The sequence below is a fragment of the Mustelus asterias genome, chromosome 22 (assembly GCF_964213995.1).
Source record: "Mustelus asterias chromosome 22, sMusAst1.hap1.1, whole genome shotgun sequence".
In the NCBI taxonomy this organism is placed as follows: domain Eukaryota; kingdom Metazoa; phylum Chordata; class Chondrichthyes; order Carcharhiniformes; family Triakidae; genus Mustelus; species Mustelus asterias.
In genome coordinates, this window is record NC_135822.1 from 65538055 (window position 1) to 65562049 (window position 23995).

The window sequence follows — 23995 nt, forward strand, 5'->3', positions numbered from 1 at the left end:
GTCCTGGGTTCGATTCCCGGCTCGGGTCACTGTCTGTGTGGAGTTTGCACATTCTCCTCGTGTCTGCGTGGGTTTCCTCCGGGTGCTCCGGTTTCCTCCCACAGTCCAAAGATGTGCGGGTTAGGTTGATTGGCCAGGTTAAAAAATTGCCCCTTAGAGTCCTGGGATGTGTAGGTTAGAGGGATTAGCGGGTAAAATATGTGGGGGTAGGGCCTGGGTGGGATTGTGGTCGGTGCAGACTCGATGGGCCGAATGGCCTCCTTCTGCACTGTAGGGTTTCTATGATTTCTATGAATGCAAATTACACAATAGGAAATGGCATTGTAACGTACGTTAGAATACATGTTTGAGTGTGTTTCAAGTTGATGCAAATAGTGAAACCTTTGAGAAGAGTACGGAAATTTCAGTGAGATTAAAGTGCAGTCATTGGCAATGTGCAGGCAAATGGACAGTCAATTTGTGCACAATGTGATCAAGTGCTCAACAGCAACTGATGCATAACCTGTTCAGCAGTGTTGTCTGAGGTACAGATAATAACCTGGATGCCAAGAGAACTCCTTGCTGCTGATTGAATAGTGTAATGGAATAAGCAGACAAGCACTCTGTTCAACATTGCAACAGAGGAGATAGCTTGGACAAGATATTGAGGCAAAGCCTCCTGCTGAAGATGGCATCTGGAACAATGGTTCACTCCCTGAGAACCAGACTGAAAAACCAGCTTAGATTATTTGCTCAATGTGGGATTTGAGCCCATAACCTCAGGCCAAAGCATGATGTACCAAAGCATGTTGTGAAACTGGGACAAATGGTGTCCACAGTTGTGGGAAAATCAGTATGAATAAATTAGATGAAGAGATCGTGTGATGAGGGCTAATTTAAACAGGTTAAGGAGGAAGAGCGAATGGTGTGTTTTGGAACTGGGTGGGAATAAGTGAGGAAACTTAAGTTTCACTGGTCAGAGTCGCTTCTATTTGAAATGAAAGACAAGGCAAGTGTTTGAATGGTTGGGATATTCCTGAAGAATTTTCGCACGATGAGAAGCAACTTCGTTGAAAATGTTTTCCAATCCTTGACTATGAAAATGTTTTAGTTTATTTCATGCAACAACTGAAAGGTGTTGGATGAGAAAGATTGAAATTATGATCATTCTGTAAGTAGGAAGAGGACATGTCCTGACCAAAGCAATTTACCACAGTAAAAATGCACTTTTGGATACGTACATATATTTTGCTGGATGAGAGGAAATATTAAGGCAGTATTTAAAGAATTTGGATTGAGTTGTATGGGCTGTTTTCCTTCACGATAAAGTAACTGTTAGTTACCATGTAGTCTTCAGATTGACTCATTTGCTGGGGCAATAATGGCAATAGTGGTATTCGCGCCAGACTATTAATCACCTAATGTTCTGGGGACCTGGGTTCGAATCTTGACACAGCAGATGGTGGAATTTGAATTCAATTTTTTTAAAAATCTAGAATTAAGAATCTACTGATAACCATGAAACAATTGTCAGAAAAACCCATCTGGTTCCCTAATGTCTTTTTTAGGGAAGGAAATCTGCCGTCATTACGTCTGGCTTCCATGTGACTCCAGTGCCACAGCAATGTGGTTGACTGCCAACTGCGCCCCCCCCCCCCCCCCCCCCCCCCACTTCAAGGGCAACTATGGATGGAAAATAAATGCTGGCCAGCCAGCGACACCCATGTCCCACTAATGAGTAAAAAGAAATTTGCTATGCTGGTCACAGCAACCATCATCTCAGAAACAGACAAATTGTGTGTTTTTACAAAGAAGGCTGGGGTCAATTGGCAAGTTCTGATCCAATGGTGCCAGGGTTGAAGTTTGCAAAGTTGAAGACTGCCTGAGCCACGGAGAACCTGAGGGGGCAAGAATTTCTGTAGTTTTAAGCTTCCAAGAAAGTATGATGAAGCAGAGGAAAGAGACAGTTCGGAGGCGGACAAGGTGTTGGAACTTAGTGGGGCGGACAACGTCAAGGGCATGGAGAGGAATTTAGAAAACCGCTCACATACATGAGTTTGTAAAGTGAGTGGCTTCTGCTGTCTCCTATTTATCATGTTTATCTGGGTTCTGTATGGTGGAGAGAGCAGAGTACATTCCCTTTACTGGGCACCACACTGTAGAGAGGCCAACCACATCTCAGGAAGACAGAAACGGGAGGAGGTCACTTAGTCCTTTGAATCTGTTCTGTCATTCCATGGCTGATCTACAATCCAACTCAATATACTCGCCTTTGCTTTAATACCTTTAGTAAAACAACACTAACAGATTTGTTAATTAATAATTGACCTTGCGTCAATCTGCAGAATAGAATTCTAACTTGCTGCCACCCTTTGCATCTTCAAGTGTGAACTAATTTCACTCCTGAAAAGTCTGGCTCTAATTATTGGACCTTTGTCTGAGACTTCCCAACCACCATAAATAGTTTCTATTCCATTTGTTTCCCTAGATAGATTTAAAAACTTCAATCAAATCACTCCTTAACCTTCTACACTACAGGGAATTTGGTTGCAAAATTTATCGAGTGCATTCATAGTTCTGCTAACTCTACAATGCACTTCAAGGATCTCATTCCCAAGGTGTGCTACCCAGGACTGCTTCAAATGGGGTTCGGGTTAAATGGAGCAAATGTTAACTCCTGAGTTCTTTTTACCATGTTCCCCAATCTTTTGTCTGCTGGTCTCTGGAAGTCTCCGACTCGTGCGGGGGTAGAATTTGGTTTTCTCCACTCTTCTGCCCTGGCTCCTCTTCTTGTGCTAACCTCTATTGAGAGTGCTGACGGTCTGTTTCAACCGTGTAGGGCAGCCTAACCAAGACTCCAACACATACTTTGTGGCCAAAGTGAAGAATTGGTGAACCATTTATTCTTTCCTCCTCTTACACTCTCTCTCTTTCTCTTCCTCAACCCAAGAAGTTGAAGTCAGCCACTCCAAATAACGGAACTTAATCAACACATTAAAGAGTAACTCAACACCTTGGAGTTGTCTGCTCAACTGAGTTTCACATCAACCTGTGTCACTTACTTACTCGGACCACCTATTAATCTTTTGCATCCTATTGCAATCCACTCATCGATGGTGGAAAGCTGAGGATGGAGAATCTGCAGGGGAACCCAGAATGAGGGAAGAGGAATCTTAGCAGAAGGGATTTGCCTTCAGCGCCAATGAATAAGTCACCTCAATTCCACTATATCCCAAAAGCCAGATGTAATGTCAATGTGGCCCTGTCTTGACCGCTGCCTGACTTTCACAATATTTAATTTCTTACAACCTAAAAAGCCAATTTTTATTGGCATAATCTCATTCGGTGTAATCTGACACGAAAATTGTTTTCACGATGTAAAAGGTTGAGTTTGATTTTTTTTAAAAAAGAGAATCTTTTATCTTCCCCACACCCCAGCCAAAACAGTGTTTTTATGGTGTGGATTCCTGTTGCTTTTATCAGTTTTTAATGGACTCCGAGTAATCGAACTGTCACCGCCTGATTTTTGAGTTGTCAGGAATTGCAAGGTAGTGACTATTTCAAGCATTAAAGTTTCAAAAGCCATCCCCTGACGCACACATTCATTCACCATCTCCTCCGAAAAAAGTCTCACATTATCTTGGGCTCCGTCCTTTTTTTTTAACCTTTTAACTCTGAGCCTGAATTTTCCCTGCCTGCAGATCCTACTTGCATGTGATTTCTTTCCAAATACGTTTTCATCCTCCATAGAGAAGAATCCTGCATTAGATTTGGAAATAGAAAGTTGAAAAGACTAAGAACACCGTTGGGGTGGGGGGGAAAGAAACGCGAGTAGAGACTGCTTCACATTTTAGGTAAACCTGCGTAGAATTGAAGGAAAATATTCAATGATTGTCATTGAGTGAGTCTGTTCTTGTATCTTCTTTCAGAGTGGGCTGCGGATTTCTCAGTGATCCGGCAATGATTTGGAAATATCATTTCCTTACCCCCAGCTATGAGGTGGAGATGCCGGCGTTGGATTGGGGTGGACACAGTAAGAAGTCTCACAACACCGGGTTAAAGTCCAACAGGTTTATTTGGGATCACGAGCTTTTGGAGCACTGCTCCTTCATCAGGTGAGATCTGGTGTTACCCCCAGCTGTCCACAGATGGAGGGGGGGAGGGGGGAGCGGGGTGAGTAAACACTCGCTGGTGGTGGATGGTTGAAGGTGATTGACATGTGTAAGATTGCAAATTTTTGTGTTTTTGGGGGGGGGGGGGTGGAATTGTTAGATTGTAAATGGGTCCCCAGCCCCCTACACTGAGGGGTGGGGTGTCACTCGCTCAAACGGGGTGCCCGCAATCGCCCACCGAGTAAGCTTGGAGTTTCAAAGTGGGTGCACTGTGGGCTTCACAGTCTGACACGGGGGCATCCTCAGTGCCGCCGCAACAGCAGCACAAAATTGTCCCAGCTCTCCCAGCGAAGGGCCCCCGGCTGTCCTTGGTGCCCTGATCCGGCAGGGTGGAGAACAGCCTCCACTCGCAGACGCCGTCCGACTTGGAGATCTTGAGGAAAGCCTCCCCAGTGCCGACGGGAATCCGCACCACCTTCTTCTGCCCGCCTGCGCTGTGATTGCTGCCTGTGCTGCTGCTGCCGCTCTTCAAAGTGGACCCCTGTTTCCTGTGGTGGCAGCGACCCTTCAAGATGTTCTGGAACGCCTTCTTGAATTCTTGGTTGGAAGCCGGGTATATGATGGGGTTGATGCAGCTGTTGAAATAGCCCAACCAAAAGGCTATTTTGAAGATGGTCTCTGGGGGTTTGTAGGCAGGGAAGAAAGAACCTGCGGGAGCAAAGAAGACAAAAGAGACATTATTTCAGGTGTGCGCTCGCATTGAGCAAAGAACAAAGAAAATTACAGCACAGGAACAGGCCCTTTGGCCCTCCAAGCCTGCACCGACACTGCTGCCCGTCTGAACTAAAACCCCCGACCCTCCCGGGGACCATATCCCTCTATTTCCATCCTGTTCATGTATTTGACCAGACGACCCTTAAAACTCACTATCGTACCTGCTTCCACTACCTCCCCCTGGCAGCGAGTTCCAGGCACCCACCACCCTCTGTGCAGAAAAAAACTTGACACCAAACTTTAATGTTCATCTGTGATTCACTGAAGCATGATGTTCCCCCCACCCCCCCAACTCCCCTTTAAACTACGTGACTGACAGTCTGCAGCGATGGGTTTGCGAACTAAAGCTGGTATTTCAATTGCAGCTCAATTTAATCAGCTGCTGGCTAAAGGTCGCAGCAAACGGGGAAAAAAACACACTGTTCCATATTTACAAGCACGGAAATAGGATTTAGAACACTGCGTTTGAGAAGGTAATTAAAAAGCAAAACGTAGTTATCCTCAGTCAGTGCAAATACCAGTCACACTGCTGATGCGCCTAATCACATTGAATCGTGTGGAAAACTAGTACACTGTGTAAAATGATGAAGAGGGGAATTAAATCAGCACGCAAAATTGAAATTTGAAGGTTACACCTGGCTCCATACCAACGGAGGAACATACTTATTCGGAGCAGTCCACCTCGGCCCCTCGAGCCTGCTCCGCCATTCAATAAAGTAATGGTTGATCTGATTGTAACTTCAACCCCACATTCCTGCCTACCACTGATAACCTTTCATCCCCTTGTTAATCAACAATCTATCCATGTGATTGTGAAGCTGAACACCATGTAATGATGAAGACTTATCCCCAGTTTGAATAAGGGAACATGACTCTCCCAAGGTTGCATGCACATGAGTCTTCCTTTCAAAGCTCCCAGGCCAGCACAAAACTTGGATAGAGCGAAACTAATGTCTCAGTAGCCCCAACTGAAAGATCGTCCAAGTACACTTGAACCCCAATTAAGACAGAAAGAGGGGAGAAGCTCTTGGAAAGTTCTGGGTGAAAATTATCTTTAAGAAATCATAACTAGAATGTCGTTCAATCCTGTTCAATAATTTGAAGTGTGGACAAACCTACTTGGATTTACTTGCCTGGACATGTGTGTTCTTGGGGTGTGCCTGGTGCTGATCATGCACTATTTTATTTCCTGCTTCTTATTACCCTCAGGGAATGGAGCGCTAACCGCATTGAATGAGGCTGGAGAAATATCTAGGGTAGGCACAGAAGCTTCCACTTTGGGGGACATTGGTCAAGCAGTTGAACTTGTATTATGAACTTGTAGATCTCCTGGTAATGTTTCTGGTCGCTGATCTATTGAATTCAATTTCCCAATCTGCCATGGTGACCAGTATTATAAACCATTAGGTTACCTGACCTTCACTGCCCATCAATCACTGATGTGTGACTGAACTTGGGACCGTGTCTGATCTTGTGGTTAAACTGCAGGTGCCCATTGACACACATTTGGAAATGGAATCTTTAACCTTGTTTAAAACCTTGTCTGTATTTCTAAAGTAATGTAGTTTGAGTCGGGACAGTATACTTTGGGGGACAGATGGCCAGAATTTTACCACCCCCACCCCCCGGCCGGAATTGGGGCGCACAAGGCTCGCAGAATGGAATTCTCCACTGGCCTCGGGCAGGATTTTACGAACCTCACTTGAGCGAGGTTGTAAAATCCCAGTCCAGCCCGAGGGCCATGTTTCCCACCCGGTGCCAGAGTTCAGGACATCATTCCGGGGCTGGAGAGGAACCTGGAGTGGGATGGGAAGGATCTGGTCTTCATGGTCCATGTGGAAACCAATGACCAGAGGTAAGATGAAGAGAGTTTCAGCAGAGGGAATATGAGCAGCGTGGAGCAAAATCAAAAAGCAGACCCGTAAAGGTAATAATATTTGGATTAATACCTCAGCTGCAAGCAAATAAGCATTCGGTAAATCAGATAAGGGAGCTGAATGTACGGTTCAAAGATTGGTGAGAGAGAAATGGGTTTCAATTCATGGGACACTGGTACTAGGGAAAGTGGGAGCAGTGCTTTGGGATAGTCTTTACCTGAACTCCACTGGGACTGTATCCTGGTGAGTGGTACAACAAAGGTTGTGGCGAGAGTTTTAAACTAAATCATGGTGAGAGGGTTTAAAGTGGTGGTGAGATTTGCAAATTTTAACAAAAACAAGGTTAGAAATTGTAGTTTTACTGCACAGCAAAGAGGCCCTTTGGCCCATCGTGTCTGCACCAGCCTTTATTCTCATCCCATTTTCCAGCACTTGGTCCATAACCTTGAATACTATGGCATTTCAAATACTGATCTGCGGATTGTGTGGTGTTATCCTTCTATTTCTGATATTTTCTTATTTGTTGTTTTCATGGTTAGTATGAGCAGCAGTTCAGATAAATAGACCATAAGACATAGGAGCAGAATTAGGCCACTCGGCCCATCGAGTCTGCTCCGCCATTCAATCATGGCTGATTTTTATTCTCATCCCCATTACTCTGCAGCAGGACAGACCTGAAAGGCTGGAGGACAGAGATAGCAAGCAGCATGAGAGGATTCAGCATTGCCTTAACATTCTTGTGTGAAATTCAGAAATTCAAATTACAACTTTTCTTTTCAAAACAAAACATGGAACAAGTCTGATTTCACAAAGACCCTGCTAAGCTTGAAATATAATTGGTTTTGCATGTACTTATCCTAACCTGCCATTTAATTAACCAAGATAGCAGGGTCTTGAATTAGCGGTGGAAATGTTATCTGCTCCAGTAACAGAGTGACAAGGTGTGCATGATGAATCATTGTGCTTTCAAGGCGCTTTGGATGAATAAGTTCTAGCCTCTGTCGCCTGTCAAATTTTATGGTCTTCTGCTTCAGTTATATAAAAAAGGATGCTGCTGTTTTTTTATAATGGTGTGTGTTTTAAGTTCTTAAAATGGTATTTCAAGATGCTCTGCTCAGCAGCAATGAAAATAGTATGAACAGAAACAAGAATCTCAGCTGTGGAGAGGGACTCAAATGTTTGGCAGGCATCGGGGATTATCTGACACCATGTCCATGGCCCCTGGTTTGTTGCAGCTGAATCAGATGAATATTTATGTCTGTATGAAAAGAGCATTCACCAACAACTCGTGTGCCAACCCTTGCCATGGCTTCTCTCCTTTTTTTTCCCTGACATGACAACATGTGGATTCTGTTTCTTTTTCATGTCAGCCATGGCTCAGTAGTTAGCAATCTCAACCCCTGATTGAGATCATTCTGGGTGCATTGTAGAGCATGAAAATTCAGCCCAGCACGCCAATGCAGGACTGAGCAAGTGCTGCGATGTTGGAGGGACTGTATTTCTGTCGTGACACTGAGACAGTCTCCGGACGGATGGAAAAGATCCCATGGCACGGTTTCAAAGAAGGACGGGTGTCCTTATGAATTTTTAGCCCTCTATCAACATCACAAAAACAAATATACTGGCCATTACTACATTGTTGTTTGTCGTTTGCTGTGTACAAATTGGCTGCTGTGTTTCCTACATGACTCAATAAAGTCACTTAAAGTATTTCATTGAATCAAATATCTGCCTGTATGAAAAGAGCATTGACAACTCTGAGGGATTTTGTGAGGTCAGGATAGCTGGGATGTAAATACATATCTTCTCTCTTCTAAGCTAACTCATGCGTGTGTACTGGAAGCTACATATAGGCCTCTGTTTTTTGTAGAAAGAAAGAACAAGATCATCCGTGATCTGATTGAATGGCGGAGCAGGTGCGAAGGGCTGAAATGCCTCCTCCTGCACCTAATTACTATGTTCACACATTGCACCCTTTTCAGCTGAAGGGAATAAGTGATAGCCACTGCCTGGTTTAAACTTCAAACAATGCTTGGCTTTTACCTGTCAGTCACCTTACACATTCTCTGTGGCAATGCCTCTACCAATCATCATCCCTTTACCAACCAGTCAGCACTTCCTTCTCAATAAATTGTTATATCTCCCTTATAATCAGTCTTCTTGTGAAGAGCCCTGATAAATGCGTCGTAGTCCATTTTGGTAGGACAAATGGGATGAAGGAGTACAATATAAAGGGAAAGACTCTTAATACGGTAGAGGATCAGAAGGACCTTGGGGTCCGGGTCCATAGGCCCCGCAGGTGGAGGAGGTGGTTAAGAAGGCGTATGGTGTGCTGGCCTTTATCAATCGAGGGATTGAGTTTAGGAGTCCGGGGATAATGATGCAGCTATACAAGACCCTCGTCAGACCCCACTTGGAGTACTGTGCTCAGTTCTGGTCGCCTCACTATAGGAAGGATGTAGAAAAGATTGAAAGGGTGCAGAGGAGATTTACAAGGATGTTGCCTGGATTGAGTGGCATGCCTTACGAGGATAGGCTGAGGGAGCTCGGTCTTTTCTCCTTGGAGAGACGAAGAATGAGAGGAGACCTAATAGAGGTGTATAAGCTGTTGAGAGGCATAGATCGGGTGGACTCTCGGAGGCTTTTTCCCAGGGTGGAAATGTCTGCTACGAGAGGACACAGGTTTAAGGTGCTGGGGGGTAGGTACAGGGGAAATGTTAGGGGTAAGTTTTTCACAGAGGGTGGTGGGCGAGTGGAATTGGCTGCCGTCAGGGGTGGTGGAGGCGAACTCAATAGGGTCTTTTAAGAGACTCCTGGATGAGTACATGGAGCTTAATAGGATGGAGGGTTATAGGTAGGTCTAGAAGGTAGGGATGTATTCGGCACAACTTGTGGGCCGAAGGGCCTGTTTGTGCTGTAGTTTTTCTATGTTTCTATGTTTCTATGAAGCAAGACAAGTAGGTTCGACATCTCTTTTTTTCGTAATAGTCATCCAGCACAGAAGGAAGCCATTTAGCCCATCATTCCTGCACTTTGGTAGAACCGTCCAATTAAACTTATTCTCCAATGCTTTTCTCTTACTGTTTGTTCTTGTGCCAATCACCTTAAATCCATGCTGACACGCACTGATTTATAAGTAGTTGAGCCAGAAAAAACAAAAAATGGATATGGGATGTAGCAGGAGGTGAAAGGAGAGCATTAGGGCGGCACGGTAGCACAGTGGTTCGCACTGCTGCTTCACAGCTCCAGGGACCTGGGTTCGATTCCCGGCTCGGGTCACTGTCTGTGTGGAGTTTGCACATTCTCCTCGTGTCTGCGTGGGTTTCCTCCGGGTGCTCCGGTTTCCTCCCACTGTCCAAAGATGTGCGGATTAGGTTGATTGGCCCTGCTTAAAAAAAAAATTGCCCTTCGTGTTCTGAGATGCGTAGGTTAGAGGGATTAGTGGGTAAATCTGTAGGGATATGGGGGTAGGGCCTGGGTGGGATCGTGGTCGGTGCAGACTCGATGGGCTGAATGGCCTATTTCTGTACTGTAGGGTTTCTATGATTCTATGATTACATCTTCCGAAGGTTGAATGACACAGGACATGCTCGATTTTTGAGAGAGGCAATATCTCCTGTGTCAAAAGTAATTGCGATTGCTTTTCAAATATACATTGAATACACGGAGACCCAAGTGCGATCAAATAATAAAAATTGTATAAGTGTACCATCTTGCTTCGTCCTTTAACTTGGGCTGATCAGATTACACAGGAGTCAGTTGAAAGCAGCTATTTGTGGGGTTGTAATGTACTGCATCAGCAACTTGAACTGAGAACAGCAGTGAGCTGTGTGTGGGATGAGATGACACTGGAGAGAGTTGGACTGGGGGAATTGTCTATCTAGAACTTTGGAGCAGGTCTGTTATATTCGTCACAAACAATGCCCCAGGCACTCGTATAATGAAGAAGCAATGCTAAAAGAGTCCTGGTATTCAGTTGAGCTCCGCATCAAGTAATTTTAGTCCCTACTTGTTTACACAATGTCATCATGAATGCGAGTAACATCTGACAACAGCAATAAGTGTTCAGTGGAAGAACATCAAGTTATTTGGTTGCACAGAGCTTGACTATTGCGAAAAAAATAGATGTCGAAGCTACTTGTCTTGCTTCATCAGGGCTCTTCACAAGAAGACTGATTATAAGGGAGATATAACAATTTATTGAGAAGGAAGTGCTGACTAGTTGGTAAAGGGATGATGATTGGTAGAGGCATTGCCACAGAGAATGTGTAAGGTGACTGACAGGTAAAAGCCAAGCATTGTTTGAAGTTTAAACCAGGCAGTGGCTATCACTTATTCCCTTCAGCTGAAAAGGGTGCAATGTGTGAACATAGTAATTAGGTGCAGAAGGAGGCATTTCAGCCCTTCGCACCTGCTCCGCCATTCAATCAGATCACGGATGATCTTGTTCTTTCTTTCGACAAAGAACAGAGACCTATATGTAGCTTCCAGTACACACGCATGTACCATGCCCTGAGCCCGACTGACAATCTTAAATTGATTTTCAGTGTAATCCTTAGCACACTGAGGATTATTTCACAAAATGTTGTTCAATCGTGGCATCACATCTAATCTTGGACGCTTGTTCTGTGTTTTGCAAGCTCAGGCTGGTTGGGTACGATCTGTACCTTGCCTATTGTGAATCATAGGAGGGACATGCTATTTAATACAATCTACCAGTCTTTGGAACCTGTGGCATGCGTACCAAGCATCATGCTGACACTGAGATACATATACGACATTACTTATTTGTGTGATAAGCAGAACATCTTTTTGGCTTAATGACAGCATGCTGTTAGCAGTGAAAACCACTTGTGTTGCTACTGCATAGTAACAGTGTGTGAAACAGCTAGCCTCACCTGTTGCTCACATTTTTGAGATACCTTGCCCTTCCAGGATAGTCTTGAAGTAGATTGAGCACCTTTCAGGGCCAAATGGCCATGATGAGTTTGCGTGATACGCAGCACAAAATGATCTGTTTAGGGTAGCCTTTATCCTGCCTTTGATGCCTATTACAGCATCAAACTTGCATGGTGAAAAAATGGCTCTTGAGACCTATTTACGAGGTTGCCGCTAAGACCAATCTTACAACGTGTGGATCCCAAGGCGCATATTGACCTGTGAAGGGAGGCTTGAGGTAGACTGTGATAGCCAACCCCCGGCGGTAAGTCAAGGAAAGGGAGTAGAAAAATATTAGGCCTAAGTAAGCTAAAGAAAGAGATGGGTGGGGTGTCCAGAAGCTTGATCAAGAGGTGGAAGAGTTTTGGAACCAATTCCAGAACATGGGACCTAGACAGTTGATGGCATGGCTGCCAGCAGTGAGGCACAGGGAAGGGAAGGTGCAGGATGCTTAAGTGACTGGAAAAAGACAAGCTGGCTGTGCTAAATTCCCCCTCAGTGCACCCAAACCAGGCGTCGGAGTGTGGTGAAGAGGGGATTTTCACAGTAACCTCATTGCAGCATTAATGTAAGTCTACTTGTGACACAAATAAATAAAAAAAATCACCAGAGGTATATAGAGCTAATGCCTCCTAGATCTGGAGGAGGTTACAGAGATGGGAAAAGGTGAGGCCACAAAGGACTTGAACAGGGCGGCATGGTGGCACAGTGGTTAGCACAGCTGCCTCAACGCCAGGGACCCGGATTCGATTCCCGGCTTGGGTCACTGTCTGTGTGGAGTTTGCACATTCTCCCCGTGTCTGTGTGGGTTTCCTCCCACCAGTCCAAGGATGTGCGGGTTAGGTGGATTGGCCATGCTAAATTGCCCCTTTTTGTCAGGGGGGACTAGCTGGGGTAAATGCGTGGGATTAAGGGGATAGGACCTGGGTGGGACTGTGGTTGGTGCAGACTCGATAGGCCAAATGGCCTCCTTCTGCACTGTAGATTCTAAGATCCCTAAGATCTAAGGTGGATGTAAATTGCAGGCATTGGGCAAACAGAAGTCTCGGTAGGTTGTCAAGCAAAGGAGAGATGGGTGAGCAGAACAGGATAAACTGAACTTGAGACTGTGGATGATAGGAGCCTGATCAGAAAATGATAGGCTGAGTCAAGCCTGGAGGTGGCCAAGATATGGGTGAGAATTTCAGCAGCAGATGGACTGAGGTAGGAAAAAGTGGATGTAGAATCATAGAAACCCTACAGTGCAGAAAGAGGCCATTTGGCCCATTGAGTCTGCACCGACCACAATCCCACCCAGGCCCTACCCCCATATCCCTACATATTTTACCTGCTAATCCCTCTAATCTACGCATCTCAGGACACTAGGGGGCAATTTTTTAGCATGGCCAATCAACCTAACCCGCACATCTTTGGACTGTGGAAGGAAACTGGAGCACCCGGAGGAAACCCACGCAGACACGAGGAGAATGTGCAAACTCCACACAGACAGTGACCCAAGCTGGGAATCGAACCCAGGTCATATGTTACAGTGAGCTAGTGATCTCCTGTGTCAGAATGGATACTGGAAGGATTTTGTACTTGGTTGACTTGCAATTGTCTAAAACCTATTATATCTTCATCTAACATTTCTTTTAAAATGCAGACATTTTAGATAACTTGATAAAAAGCAAAGTGGAATTGTCATATCATCATCTCAAGAAAATTAGTACTAAGTTCCAGACTTCCAAACGTTTTATCTTTGACCTCTGGTATGAGTTACTTGAATGTGGAGGAAGAATCATAGAATCTACAGTGCAGAAGGAGACCATTTGGCCCATCGAGCCTGCAATGACAGCAATCCCAGCCAGTCCCATCCCCGTAACTCCACATATTTACCCTTCTAATCCCACCGAGCAATTTAACATGGCCAATCAGCCGAACTTGCACATCTTTGGACTGTGGGAGGAAACCGGAGCACTCGGAGGAAACCCACACAAACACGGGGAAAATGTGCAAACTCCACACAGACCGTCACCCGAGGCCAGAATTGAACCTGGTTCCTGGCGCTGTGAGGCAGCAGTGCTAGCTACTGTGCCACCGTGCCGCCCCAAATTGGAATAAAATGACGTTTGGGTGAATGGAGGCTAAAGGGTCAGTTTGACTTGTAATACCTGCAGCAAGAGGTGGATCTAAGAAGTTCCCTCATGGAGCTACAAAGTTGTTGAATCTTGCAGTTCAAATTTAATTCTTCTTTTCTGGTTCTCACCTCAGTATTGCTGTTTTGCAAGTGTGGCCCCATAGATGGGGAGGATGTGAAGGAGGGAGGGAGATGGGGGTGGGACGAGATGGGGAATTGGGGTGGCAGGGACAGGTGGGATGGAGGAGGCAACTAATGCATCTTATTGAGTTTTCTTCAAGTATCTTCCAGCAGTTATCCAGGAGTAACTTATCTGCAATTTAAAGTCACTGGGATATCAGTAACATTTCCTGTAAACTTGAGGGAAAGAAAATATATGCTGTCTTGTGAAGGCAAGATTCCTTGTGCTTAACTTGCTAAAGAGCTTGAATGTAATAACCAGGTGACGTGGACAACTCCTGATATTGAGTGTTATTAGAAGAGGAAGGCAGAAGGTGCAGATAATTGAATAGTATTTTTGTCGGATATTGAATTTTGTGAAATATGGAATAGAACAATGAGGTTTGTGATGGAGTGACTCCAGTGAAGCGGATCATCACAAGTAATGTTAACTTGATGCACTGGGGAGGAAAGGTTTAACACGTACAGCACATGAAAGAAGATTCAGTTTGGTTATATACGTCTCTCTCCACTGTGTCTTTGACAACGAGCCATTTGTCGTTAAAATATTCATTGTAAAACTTGGCATTTCTGTAAATTATGATTGAGAAAAATGCCATTTCCGCCCCTCTCCCTAACTTGGAAACCATTTGCAGAAGTGTGCAGGAGTGGTCAGGGATTACTTTGTGGCGAGGGGTTAGGGCAGATCTAGTGGTCAGAGTTTACTTATCATTCTCCCCCTTCCTTGTGTGGTAATGTGAGACGACTAGCACAATGGACTCACAATAATGGAAAGCAGCTCAAAACGGTTAACACGGCAAAACTGCGGTCTAAACTTAAAGCTTTACTTTTCCACATGATTTTACAATGGGTTGGGGAGTGGGCAGAGACTGTGAATGCGAGGTGGGTAAGGAGACTCTGAATGGGGAGAGGGGTGTTCCCCTGATGCCAGGGAGGGGGAGGGGTGTTCCCCTGATGCTTGCATGGTGTGGGGGATTGCCCCTCTACATGCAAGACTCGGTTGTTCTCCTTACCCCTTGGGATCCTGATATCTATGGGGAAGATCCGGATGTCCGTTGGTGGGGGGCATTGGGGGGGGGGGAGCAGTGCTGTTGGTTGAGGAGGGGGGGATCAAGGCCTTGCTGGTTGCAATTAGGCCTCACCCCAGCAGATCGAAGGTGCAAACCACACGACCCCCCGCCAATCCACTTGGTCTGATTTTCTCACTAGTTCTTCTGAGAGAATAAAAACAGTGTTTCCAGAGAGAAACATGTCCAGTTTTCAATCAAAACCTGGCAATTTGCCTTTTTTTTTGGAAAATTCTGCCCGCTGTGTCTGTCACCGATAAAAGCAAGTTCTCCAGAAAGTGGAAGGAGTTTGCAAAGTTGGTTGTTTTTGATCAGTGTGCTTTGGCACAGGTGGCTGCTAATGTCTGGTGTACTGTGTGATTCGAGCAGTGAAAAAGAGTGCTGAAAATGGCAAATTAAGTGTTTCTCTTTCAATGTGCCATTGCCAGGAACATTGGCTTTCAGTGACGGGATAATTCAAATTTCCCATTCCCACGTGAGATTGCTATTTGAGCTTTAGGGACATCATTCCACAACCCTGTCCGTTTAATGAGGAAGACGGGGACCCTAATTGCAATCTTTGGGAGCAGAGAAACAATTTGAAGATGCGTATTTACATCTGCAGTGTCATAAAAACGTGATAATTACAGCCTCCATTTAAATTTTAAAAATCTGGAATGTTTACACGGAAAATTACTTCGATTTGACGGCACGGAAAGAAGCCCTTCAGACAAACACATCAACGCCAGTGCTTTTTCTCCAAATGAACCTCCTCCTGTCCCGACTTCACCTCACACTACCAGCGTCTCATTCTATTCCTTTCTCCCACATGTACCCAGCTTCCCCTTAAATGTCCCTGTACTATTTGCCTCAACCATTGCCTGTGGTGGCAAGTTCTGTCTGAGCGGTTTATTGATCAACAGAGATCGATAAAGAACACTGATTTCGCTGCAGTCAAGCTGTTTGAAATCAACTAGCTTTTGTGTGAATGCTTCCCTGAAATTGCTTAAAATCAAAAATTTATTCACCCTTTTGAATTTTTTTTTTGGTGCATCGCATAAGGTTAGTTTTGATAAGCCTTTATCTGATGATGGATGCAGCAAGCACAGATTTAAAGTGCATTGTCTGGTTTCCTGAAGACTGTGATGAAAGGACACGCTCTCTGTTCTAATTAAATGCACAGTGGCTCTTGCACAATACCTGGCTATAATTACACCTGCTTTTAAAGTGAGAAAGCAGTAAATGCTAAATCAAACTGACACAAAAAAAAAGCACAAGGAGGTTATAAAGAAGTCAAACTCCTTTCACCTCAATTGAAGAGAAAGATTACATTGGGGGTAGTGCTTAATCTTTCAGATAATTAACCATAGTCCACATTGGACCATTGGCATCTCTGGTGGAGAGAGAGAGAGAGATGATTGGTTTTGTAGGGATACCACTCTGCAAGCATGGGAAAGACAAGCAAACAGGCCACCATGAATTATCACTGCTGGTATGAGAACAGAACGTGTGCCATTGGCATCATTCAGCATCACCTTCGAGCTATCTAGCCAACTGAACTAACTACTCCCCAATCCCCATCAATGTTTCAGGCAGTGACTTTTTTTAAAAAAACATTGTAAAAACGCATGAACAAAGCAGAAATTTCTTCAAGTTTAAATTAGGGAACTTGCAGGGAATCACTTTCTGGAGTGGCTGCAGAGGAAACAGGAGAGGGTTACGAATTCAGGCTGACTGGGATCCTGAGAAAACACAGACTTGTCCAAAACTCTGCACTAACCCATTGTGCATCAAGTCCTCCATCCCCATCACCCTGACCTGCTCACTGACATACACTGGCTCCCGGTCCTGGAATGATGAAATTTTGAAGAATTTTATCCATCACTGCCTCACCGTCCACTACATCTGCGACCTCCTCCGGCCACACAACCCTCCGATAATGCTGAGCTCCTGCAACTCCAAACCCAGTGCTTCTCATGCTCCCTTTACACACCATTGGCAGCAATGTCTTAAACTGTATAGGCTTTGTAATAAAGTATTGCATAAACTTCTTTACTGATCCAATTCTCTCTGTCTCTTCATTGAAGACCTTGTAAAACTTATTGCTTAGACCAAACTTTCAGTGATCTATCCTGACAATCTATGTTAAAAGCAGTATGAATGCAAATTGCTGTTGACATCCCAGCCATCAGATGTTAATTATTGATTGAATTTCCTCTGTCGTACTTTTATCAAAACTAGAAATAGGAGTAAGCCGTTCGGTCCCTCAAGCCTGTTCCGCCATTCATTATGATCATGGCTGATCACCCTGATTCCCCCCCTTCTCCCCCATATTCCTTCATCCCTTTAGCCCCAAGAACTATATCTAATTTCTTCCTGAAATCTCACAATCTTTACAGCCTCAACTACTTTATGTGGTAGCAAATTCCACACATTTACCACCCTCTGGGTGAAGAAATTTCTCCTCACCTCAGTTCAAAAAGATTTACCCCTTATCCTCAAACTATGACCCCAAGTTCTGAATTACCCCACCATTGGAAACATCCTTTCTGAATCTACCCTTTCTAACCCTGTTAGAATTTTACAAATTTCTGAGATCCCCTTTCACTCTTCTAAACTCCAATGAATACAATCCTAACCGAGTTAGTCTCTCCTCATATGACAGATCTGCCATCCCAGGAATCAGCCTGGTAAACCTTTTTGCTGTACTCCCTCTATAGCAAGGACATCCTTCCTCCGATAAGGACACCAAAACTACACCAACTGAGCCTGTTAGAAAGACTGAAGCCATTATTTTCAGTCCCCACTCCAAATTCCATTCCCCAGCAACAAATTCCACCTTTCTCTCCAGTAACAGTCTCAGATTAATCCAGTTTATTGGCATCTTGGTGCCACATTTAACCCCGAGCTTATTTTTGTGCCACTGCTAAGACCATCTATTTCCAGCTCGGTAGCATTGCCTGGTTTCACTCCATCTTTGCTCATGTTCTGCTGAAACTCTTGTTCATGAAAAACCATAGAAAACCTCTTGAAAAGCCAAGCAGCGTGCCTTAATGACTATCGGCCGGTGGCTCTGACATCCATCATTATGAAGTGCTTCGAAAGGCTAGTCATGGCACAAATCAATTCCAGCCTCCCGGACTACCTGGATCCACTACAATTTGCCTACTGCCGCAACAGTCCACAGCAGATGCCACCTCCCTGGCCCTGCACTCATCCTTGGAACACCTAGATAACAAGGACATCTATGTAAGACGACTATTTATTGACTACAGCTCAGCCTTCAACACTATTATTCCCACAAAACTCATCTCCAAACTCCTGGGCCTCGGCACCTCCCTCCGCGACTGGAACCTGAACTTCCTAACTCACAGACCACAATCAGTAAGGATAGGCAACAACACCTCCTCCACGATCATCCTCAACACCGGTGCCCCACAAGTCTGTGTTCTCGGCTCCCTACTATACTCCTTATACACCTATGACTGTGCGGCCAAATTCCCCTCCAATTCAATTTTCAGGTTTGCTGACGACACCACCGTAGTGGGTCAGACCTCAAACAATGACGAGACAGGGTACAGGAATGAGATAGAGAATCTGGTGAACTGGTGCGGCAACAATAATCTCTCCCTCAGTGTCAACAAAATGAAGGAGATTGTCATCGACTTCAGGAAGCGTAAAGGAGAACATGCCCCTGTCTACATCAACGGGATCGAAGTAGAAAGGGTCGAGAGCTTCAAGTTTTTAGGTGTCCAGATCACCAACAACCTGTCCTGGTACTCCCATGCCGACACTATAGTTAAGATAGCCCACCAACGCCTCTATCTTCTCAGAAGACTAGGGAAATTTGGCATGTCAGCTACGACTCTCACCAACTTTTACAGATGCACCATAGAAAGAATTCTTTCTGGTTGTATCACAGCTTGGTGTGGCTCCTGCTCTGTCCAAGACCGCAAGGAACTACAAAAGGTTGTGAATGTAGCCCAATCCAACACGCAAACCAGCCTCCCATCCATTGACTCTGTCTACACTTCCCGCTGCCTCGACAAAGCAGCCAGCATAATCAAGAACCCCACGCACCTCGGACATTCTCACTTCCATTGGGAAAAAGATACCAAAGTCTGAGGTCATGTACCAACTGACTCAAGAACAGCTTCTTCTCTGCTGCTGTCAGACTTTTGAATGGGCTTACCTTGCACTAAATTGATCTTTCTCTACACCCTGTGATTGTAACACTACATTCTGCACTCTCTCATTTCCTTCTCTATGAACGGTATGTTTTGTCTGTACAGCGCGCAAGAAACAATACTTTTCACTGTATATTAATACATGTGAAAAAAATAAATCAAATCAAATCATGCCTTAGCTAGCTCTCTACTGATCCCAGTACACTTCTGGCTGCTCTCCCACATTCTACCCTCTGATAAACTTCACATCATCTAAAACTCTGTTGCCTGTGTCTTAACTCGCAGTAAGCCCCGCTCCCCTATTGAAGCCGGTCTAGCTGGCCTACATTGGTTCCCATTCGAGCAACATCTAGATTTTTGCAATTCTCATCATTGTTTTCAGGTCCCTGTGTAGTCTCGTCTAACAACCCTATCTCGCCTGATAGGGTTGTTAAGAAGGCGTACGGTGTGTTAGCTTTTATTGGTAGAGGGATTGAGTTTCGGAGCCAGGAGGTCATGTTGCAACTGTACAAAACTCCTGGTGCGGCCGCACTTGGAGTATTGCGTACAGTTCTGGTCGCCGCATGATAGGAAGGATGTGGAAGTGTTGGAAAGGGTGCAGAGGAGATTTACCAGGATGTTGCCTGGTATGGTGGGAAAATCGTATGAAGAAAGGCTGAGGGGCTTGAGGTTGTTTTTGTTAGAGAGAAGAAGGTTAAGAGGTGACTTAATAGAGGCATACAAGATGATCAGAGGATTAGATAGGGTGGATAGTGAGAGCCTTTTTCCTCGGATGGTGATGGCTAACACGAGGGGACATAGCTTTAAATTGAGGGGTGATAGATATAGGACAGATGTTAGAGGTAGGTTCTTTACTCAGAGAGTAGTAAGGGCATGGAATGCCCTGCCTGCAGCAGTAGTGGACTCGTCAACATTAAGAGCATTCAAATGGTTATTGGATAAACATATGGATGATATTGGAATAGTGTAGGTTAGAGGGGCTTTAGATTGGTTTCACTGGTCGGCGCAACATCGAGGGCCGAAGGGCCTGTACTGCGCTGTAATGTTCTATGTTCCCCATCCCTGTTTTACCCTCCACTCCCACAACTCTCCAAGATATCCGCACTCGAATTCTGGCCTCTTGTGCATTTCCAGTGATTTCTCCACCAGTGGTGGCTGTGCCTTGAGTTGCCTTAGTCTCAGGCTGTGGAACACCTTCCCTCCACCTCTCCGGCTCTCCATCTCATTTTCCTCCTTTGAGACACACCTTAAAACGTAGTTCCTTCACCAAGTGTCCGGTTATCTGAGCTGACAACGTGGAAGTGTGGCTCCGTATCATGCTTTGCTTTATAATCCTCTTCATAGAAATCATAGAAACCCTACAGTGCAGAAGGAGGCCATTCGGCCCATCGAGTCTGCACCGACCACAATCCCACCCAGGCCCTACCCCCACATATTTACCCGCTAATCCCGCTAACCTACGCATCTCAGGACTCTCAGGAGCAATTTTTAACCTGGCCAATCAACCTAACCCGCACATCTTTGGACTTGTAAATACCTTGTGAGGTTTTATTATTTTAATTACACTATAAAAATTTGTTTTAGTAAAAATTTGTAACAATATAAAATGTTGTAAACAGGACATATGCAAATATATTAATGGTCACCAGAAGTAGTAGTTCTAAGGATGAAACACACTTCATTTGCTTTTAACTGGGTGGCACAGTGATTAGCACTGCTGCCTCACAGCACCAGGGACCCGGGTTCGATTCCTGGCTTGGGTTTGCACGCTCTCCCCGTGTCTGCATGGGTTTCCTCCGGGTGCTCCCATTTCCTCCCACACTCCAAAGATGTGCTGGTTAGGTGCATTGGCCATGCTAAATTGCCCCTTAGTGTCCCAGGATGTGTAGATTAGAGGGATTAGCAGGGTCAATTTGCGGGGATAGGGCTTGGGTGGAATTGTTGCCGGTGCAGACTCGATGGGCCAAATGGCCTCTTTCTGCGCTGGAGGGATTCTGTGAACCCAACACTCGACCCTACATAAATGGCAGATAGTGAGATTACTATGGCTGGAATATTCAGATAATCGAAAACATTTTGGGAAATTATTCCAAAACATCTTATAAGGTATCTGACTAGCCATTCTCTGTTTGACATGGTTTTGCATTATCTATTGTGGCTGCTCCAGAAATGATTGAGTTCAAAACCAACACAGATACTCCAGAAACTAATTACACAAACCTGTCAAATCTTGTTTATTTTTCTATAAATCTAGTTAGCTATCTACGCTTACGTCCAGATGTGTCAGGCCAAACTTAAAAAACCAACATGTTTTATCATCAGTCATCCATCTCTTCAAATGATTGCAATACACACAGGTTATTGCAACACAAGTGTTACTGATCTTAATTCAGAGACAAGTTTGTCTGTTCAATAAAAATGTTGACTCACGTTTGATTTATTTTTGTGTTGATTTTTGCTCCTCTGTTTCAAGGTTGTTTGGAAGTTTGCACTGCATGAATTAAGGCTTTTGTGATTCCGAATCACTGTGAGATGCAGTGTCTGTGCAGCAAGGAGTAGAGTTCCTGCTGTGGCTGCACTTGGCAATTCCTCGCACTTGCTAATACTCAAATTCAGTTGGCCCATTCACTTACACTATCGATATCTGTGCTTCTGCCTGCTCTCTTTACAGTGCTGTTTACAACTTGGAAAACTTGAATACTGCATGTGACTTTCTAATCCCTTCATCTAAGCCAATAAATAAAGTTGAATATTCGAAGCCCAAACACAGATCCTTGATGGGCAGCTACAGATGCTGCCAATTGGAATACCCACCAGAGTATCATTATTCTCTGTATCATTTCACTCCGCAAGTTTTCGAACCAGGTCAATAGTTTTTTTGGCAGTGTTGTGCTTTACAACATGAATACAAGATGAGAAAAGATATGAGGCTCACTGTGTTACTGTGGGGGGAATAATTTCAGCCGGTGTTTGCTGTCGGAGAGAATGGGGACATGTGTGGAAAATCCCGAGAGACTTGGGAAGCACGATTTTCTCCAGAGAAAATTGCGTTTCCCGATTTATTTATTCCCCCCCCCCCTGCCAACTTGGTAATGTCAAAAGGGTGGGGACATCATTTGAATAGATTTTAATTAATTTAAATATTATTCACAGGCCCTCACCACATGATTCCACCCTGACTGACTAAATATTCACACCTCGCCGACCTGACGTTTGCAACAGGTTTAACCAAACAAGAAACAATTGAGGGGATCCCTCTGTGGAGGGGGGGGAGGGAGGGCAGTGGTAAGTACAACTGTCGGGAGGAGAGGGACATGCTCTGGCACTGCCCTCTTTCACTGACCCCCACATACAGATGGGCACTGTCAGATTTGCACTGCGCCAACCTGTGACTGGCGTGAGCCCTACTGGGAGCCCCATGGGAGGGGTTCACTTGTGTGGTGGCAGGGGGAGCACAGGTACAGCTGCGGGAGGGGATGGGAAAAGGAATGCTGGCGACGATTGTTGAGTGGGGGGGTGGGGTAGTGGAATGCAAGTGATGATTGTTGGGGGCAGGGGGATGCCAGTGATTGATCGTTGAGGGGCGGGGTGGGGGTTTTAGGGGGAAGCCCCAATACCTTTGTGGCGGGAATGAGAGGGGAGTTTATTTTTTGGCCTGGTTGTGGTGCCCTGTAAGGACGGCACCCTGATCTCTGGTGTCAGTCTCCGTCTCTGCGTGGGTTTTCTCCGGGTGCTCCAGTTTCCTCCCCCAGTCCGAAAGACGCGCTGGTTAGGTGCATTGGCCATGCTAAAATTCTCCCTCAGTGTACCCGAACAGGCGCCGGAGTGTGGTGACGAGGGGATTTTCACAGTAATTTCATTGCAGTGTTAATGTAATGTGACACTAATAAAATAAACATTAAACAGTCTTGCCACGAGTCAGAGAGTATCGTGGGTAGCGCATATAGAGAGGTGGTCACTCCGCAGGCAGGAAGGGAATGGGTGACCACCAGACAGAGCAAGAGAGATAGGCAGGTAGTGCAGGAATCTCCTGTGGCCATTCACCTGCAAAACAGATATACGGCTTTGGATACTGTTGAGGGAAATGCTCTCTCTGGGGAAAGCAGCAGCAGCCAAACTCGTTGCACTATGGTTGGTTCTGCTGCAGAGGGGAGGGGTAAAAGTGTGCCAGTGCAATAGTTACAGGGGATTCAATTGTAAGGAGAATAGACAGGCGTTTCTGTGGCCGCAAACGAGACTCCAGGATGGTATGTTGCCTCCCTGGTGCTCGGGTCAAGGATGTCTCTGAGTGGCTGCAGAACATTCTGAAGGGGGAGGGTGAACAGCCAGTGGTCGTACAAATGACATCGGTAAAAAAAGGGATGAGGTCCTAAAAGCAGAATACAGGGAGCTAGGAAGAAAGTTAAGAAATTGGACCTCAAAGATAGTGATCTCAGGATTATTACCGGTGCCACGTGCTAGTCAGAGTAGAAATGAGAGGATATACCCAATAAATACGTGGCTGAAGAGATGGTGTCAGGGGAAGGGTTTTAGATTCCTGGGGCATTGGGACTGGTTCTGGGGGAAGTGGGACCAGTACAAATTGAATGGGTTACACCTGGGCAGGACTGGGGCTGATATCCTAGAGGGAGTGTTTGCTCGAGCGGTTGGGGAGGGTTTAAACTAATATGCCAGGGGAATGGGAACGTATGTAAGGAGTCCGAGAAGGAGGGAGGAAGGACAAAATGTGGGGAGAAGGTTCCAACTACATTAAAAATCAGGAAAACAGTTAAAAGGAAGGAGAACT

The 23995-nt window shown here is 45.2% G+C and overlaps 1 protein-coding gene across 1 annotated transcript in view; it reads right to left on the minus strand.

Annotated features, from left to right (window-relative positions):
• Positions 1–1801: 1801 nt before the first annotated feature.
• Positions 1802–23995, minus strand: part of adra1aa (adrenoceptor alpha 1Aa) — a 32290-nt gene continuing 10096 nt past the window's right edge. Inside the window, exons 2-4 of the mRNA XM_078238501.1 lie at positions 4309–4799; positions 3042–3118; positions 1802–1877 (exon numbers count right to left, since the gene is read on the minus strand). Of these exons, the coding sequence (XP_078094627.1) occupies positions 1802–1877; positions 3042–3118; positions 4309–4799 (644 nt within the window). The remainder of the gene's footprint in view (positions 1878–3041; positions 3119–4308; positions 4800–23995) is intronic.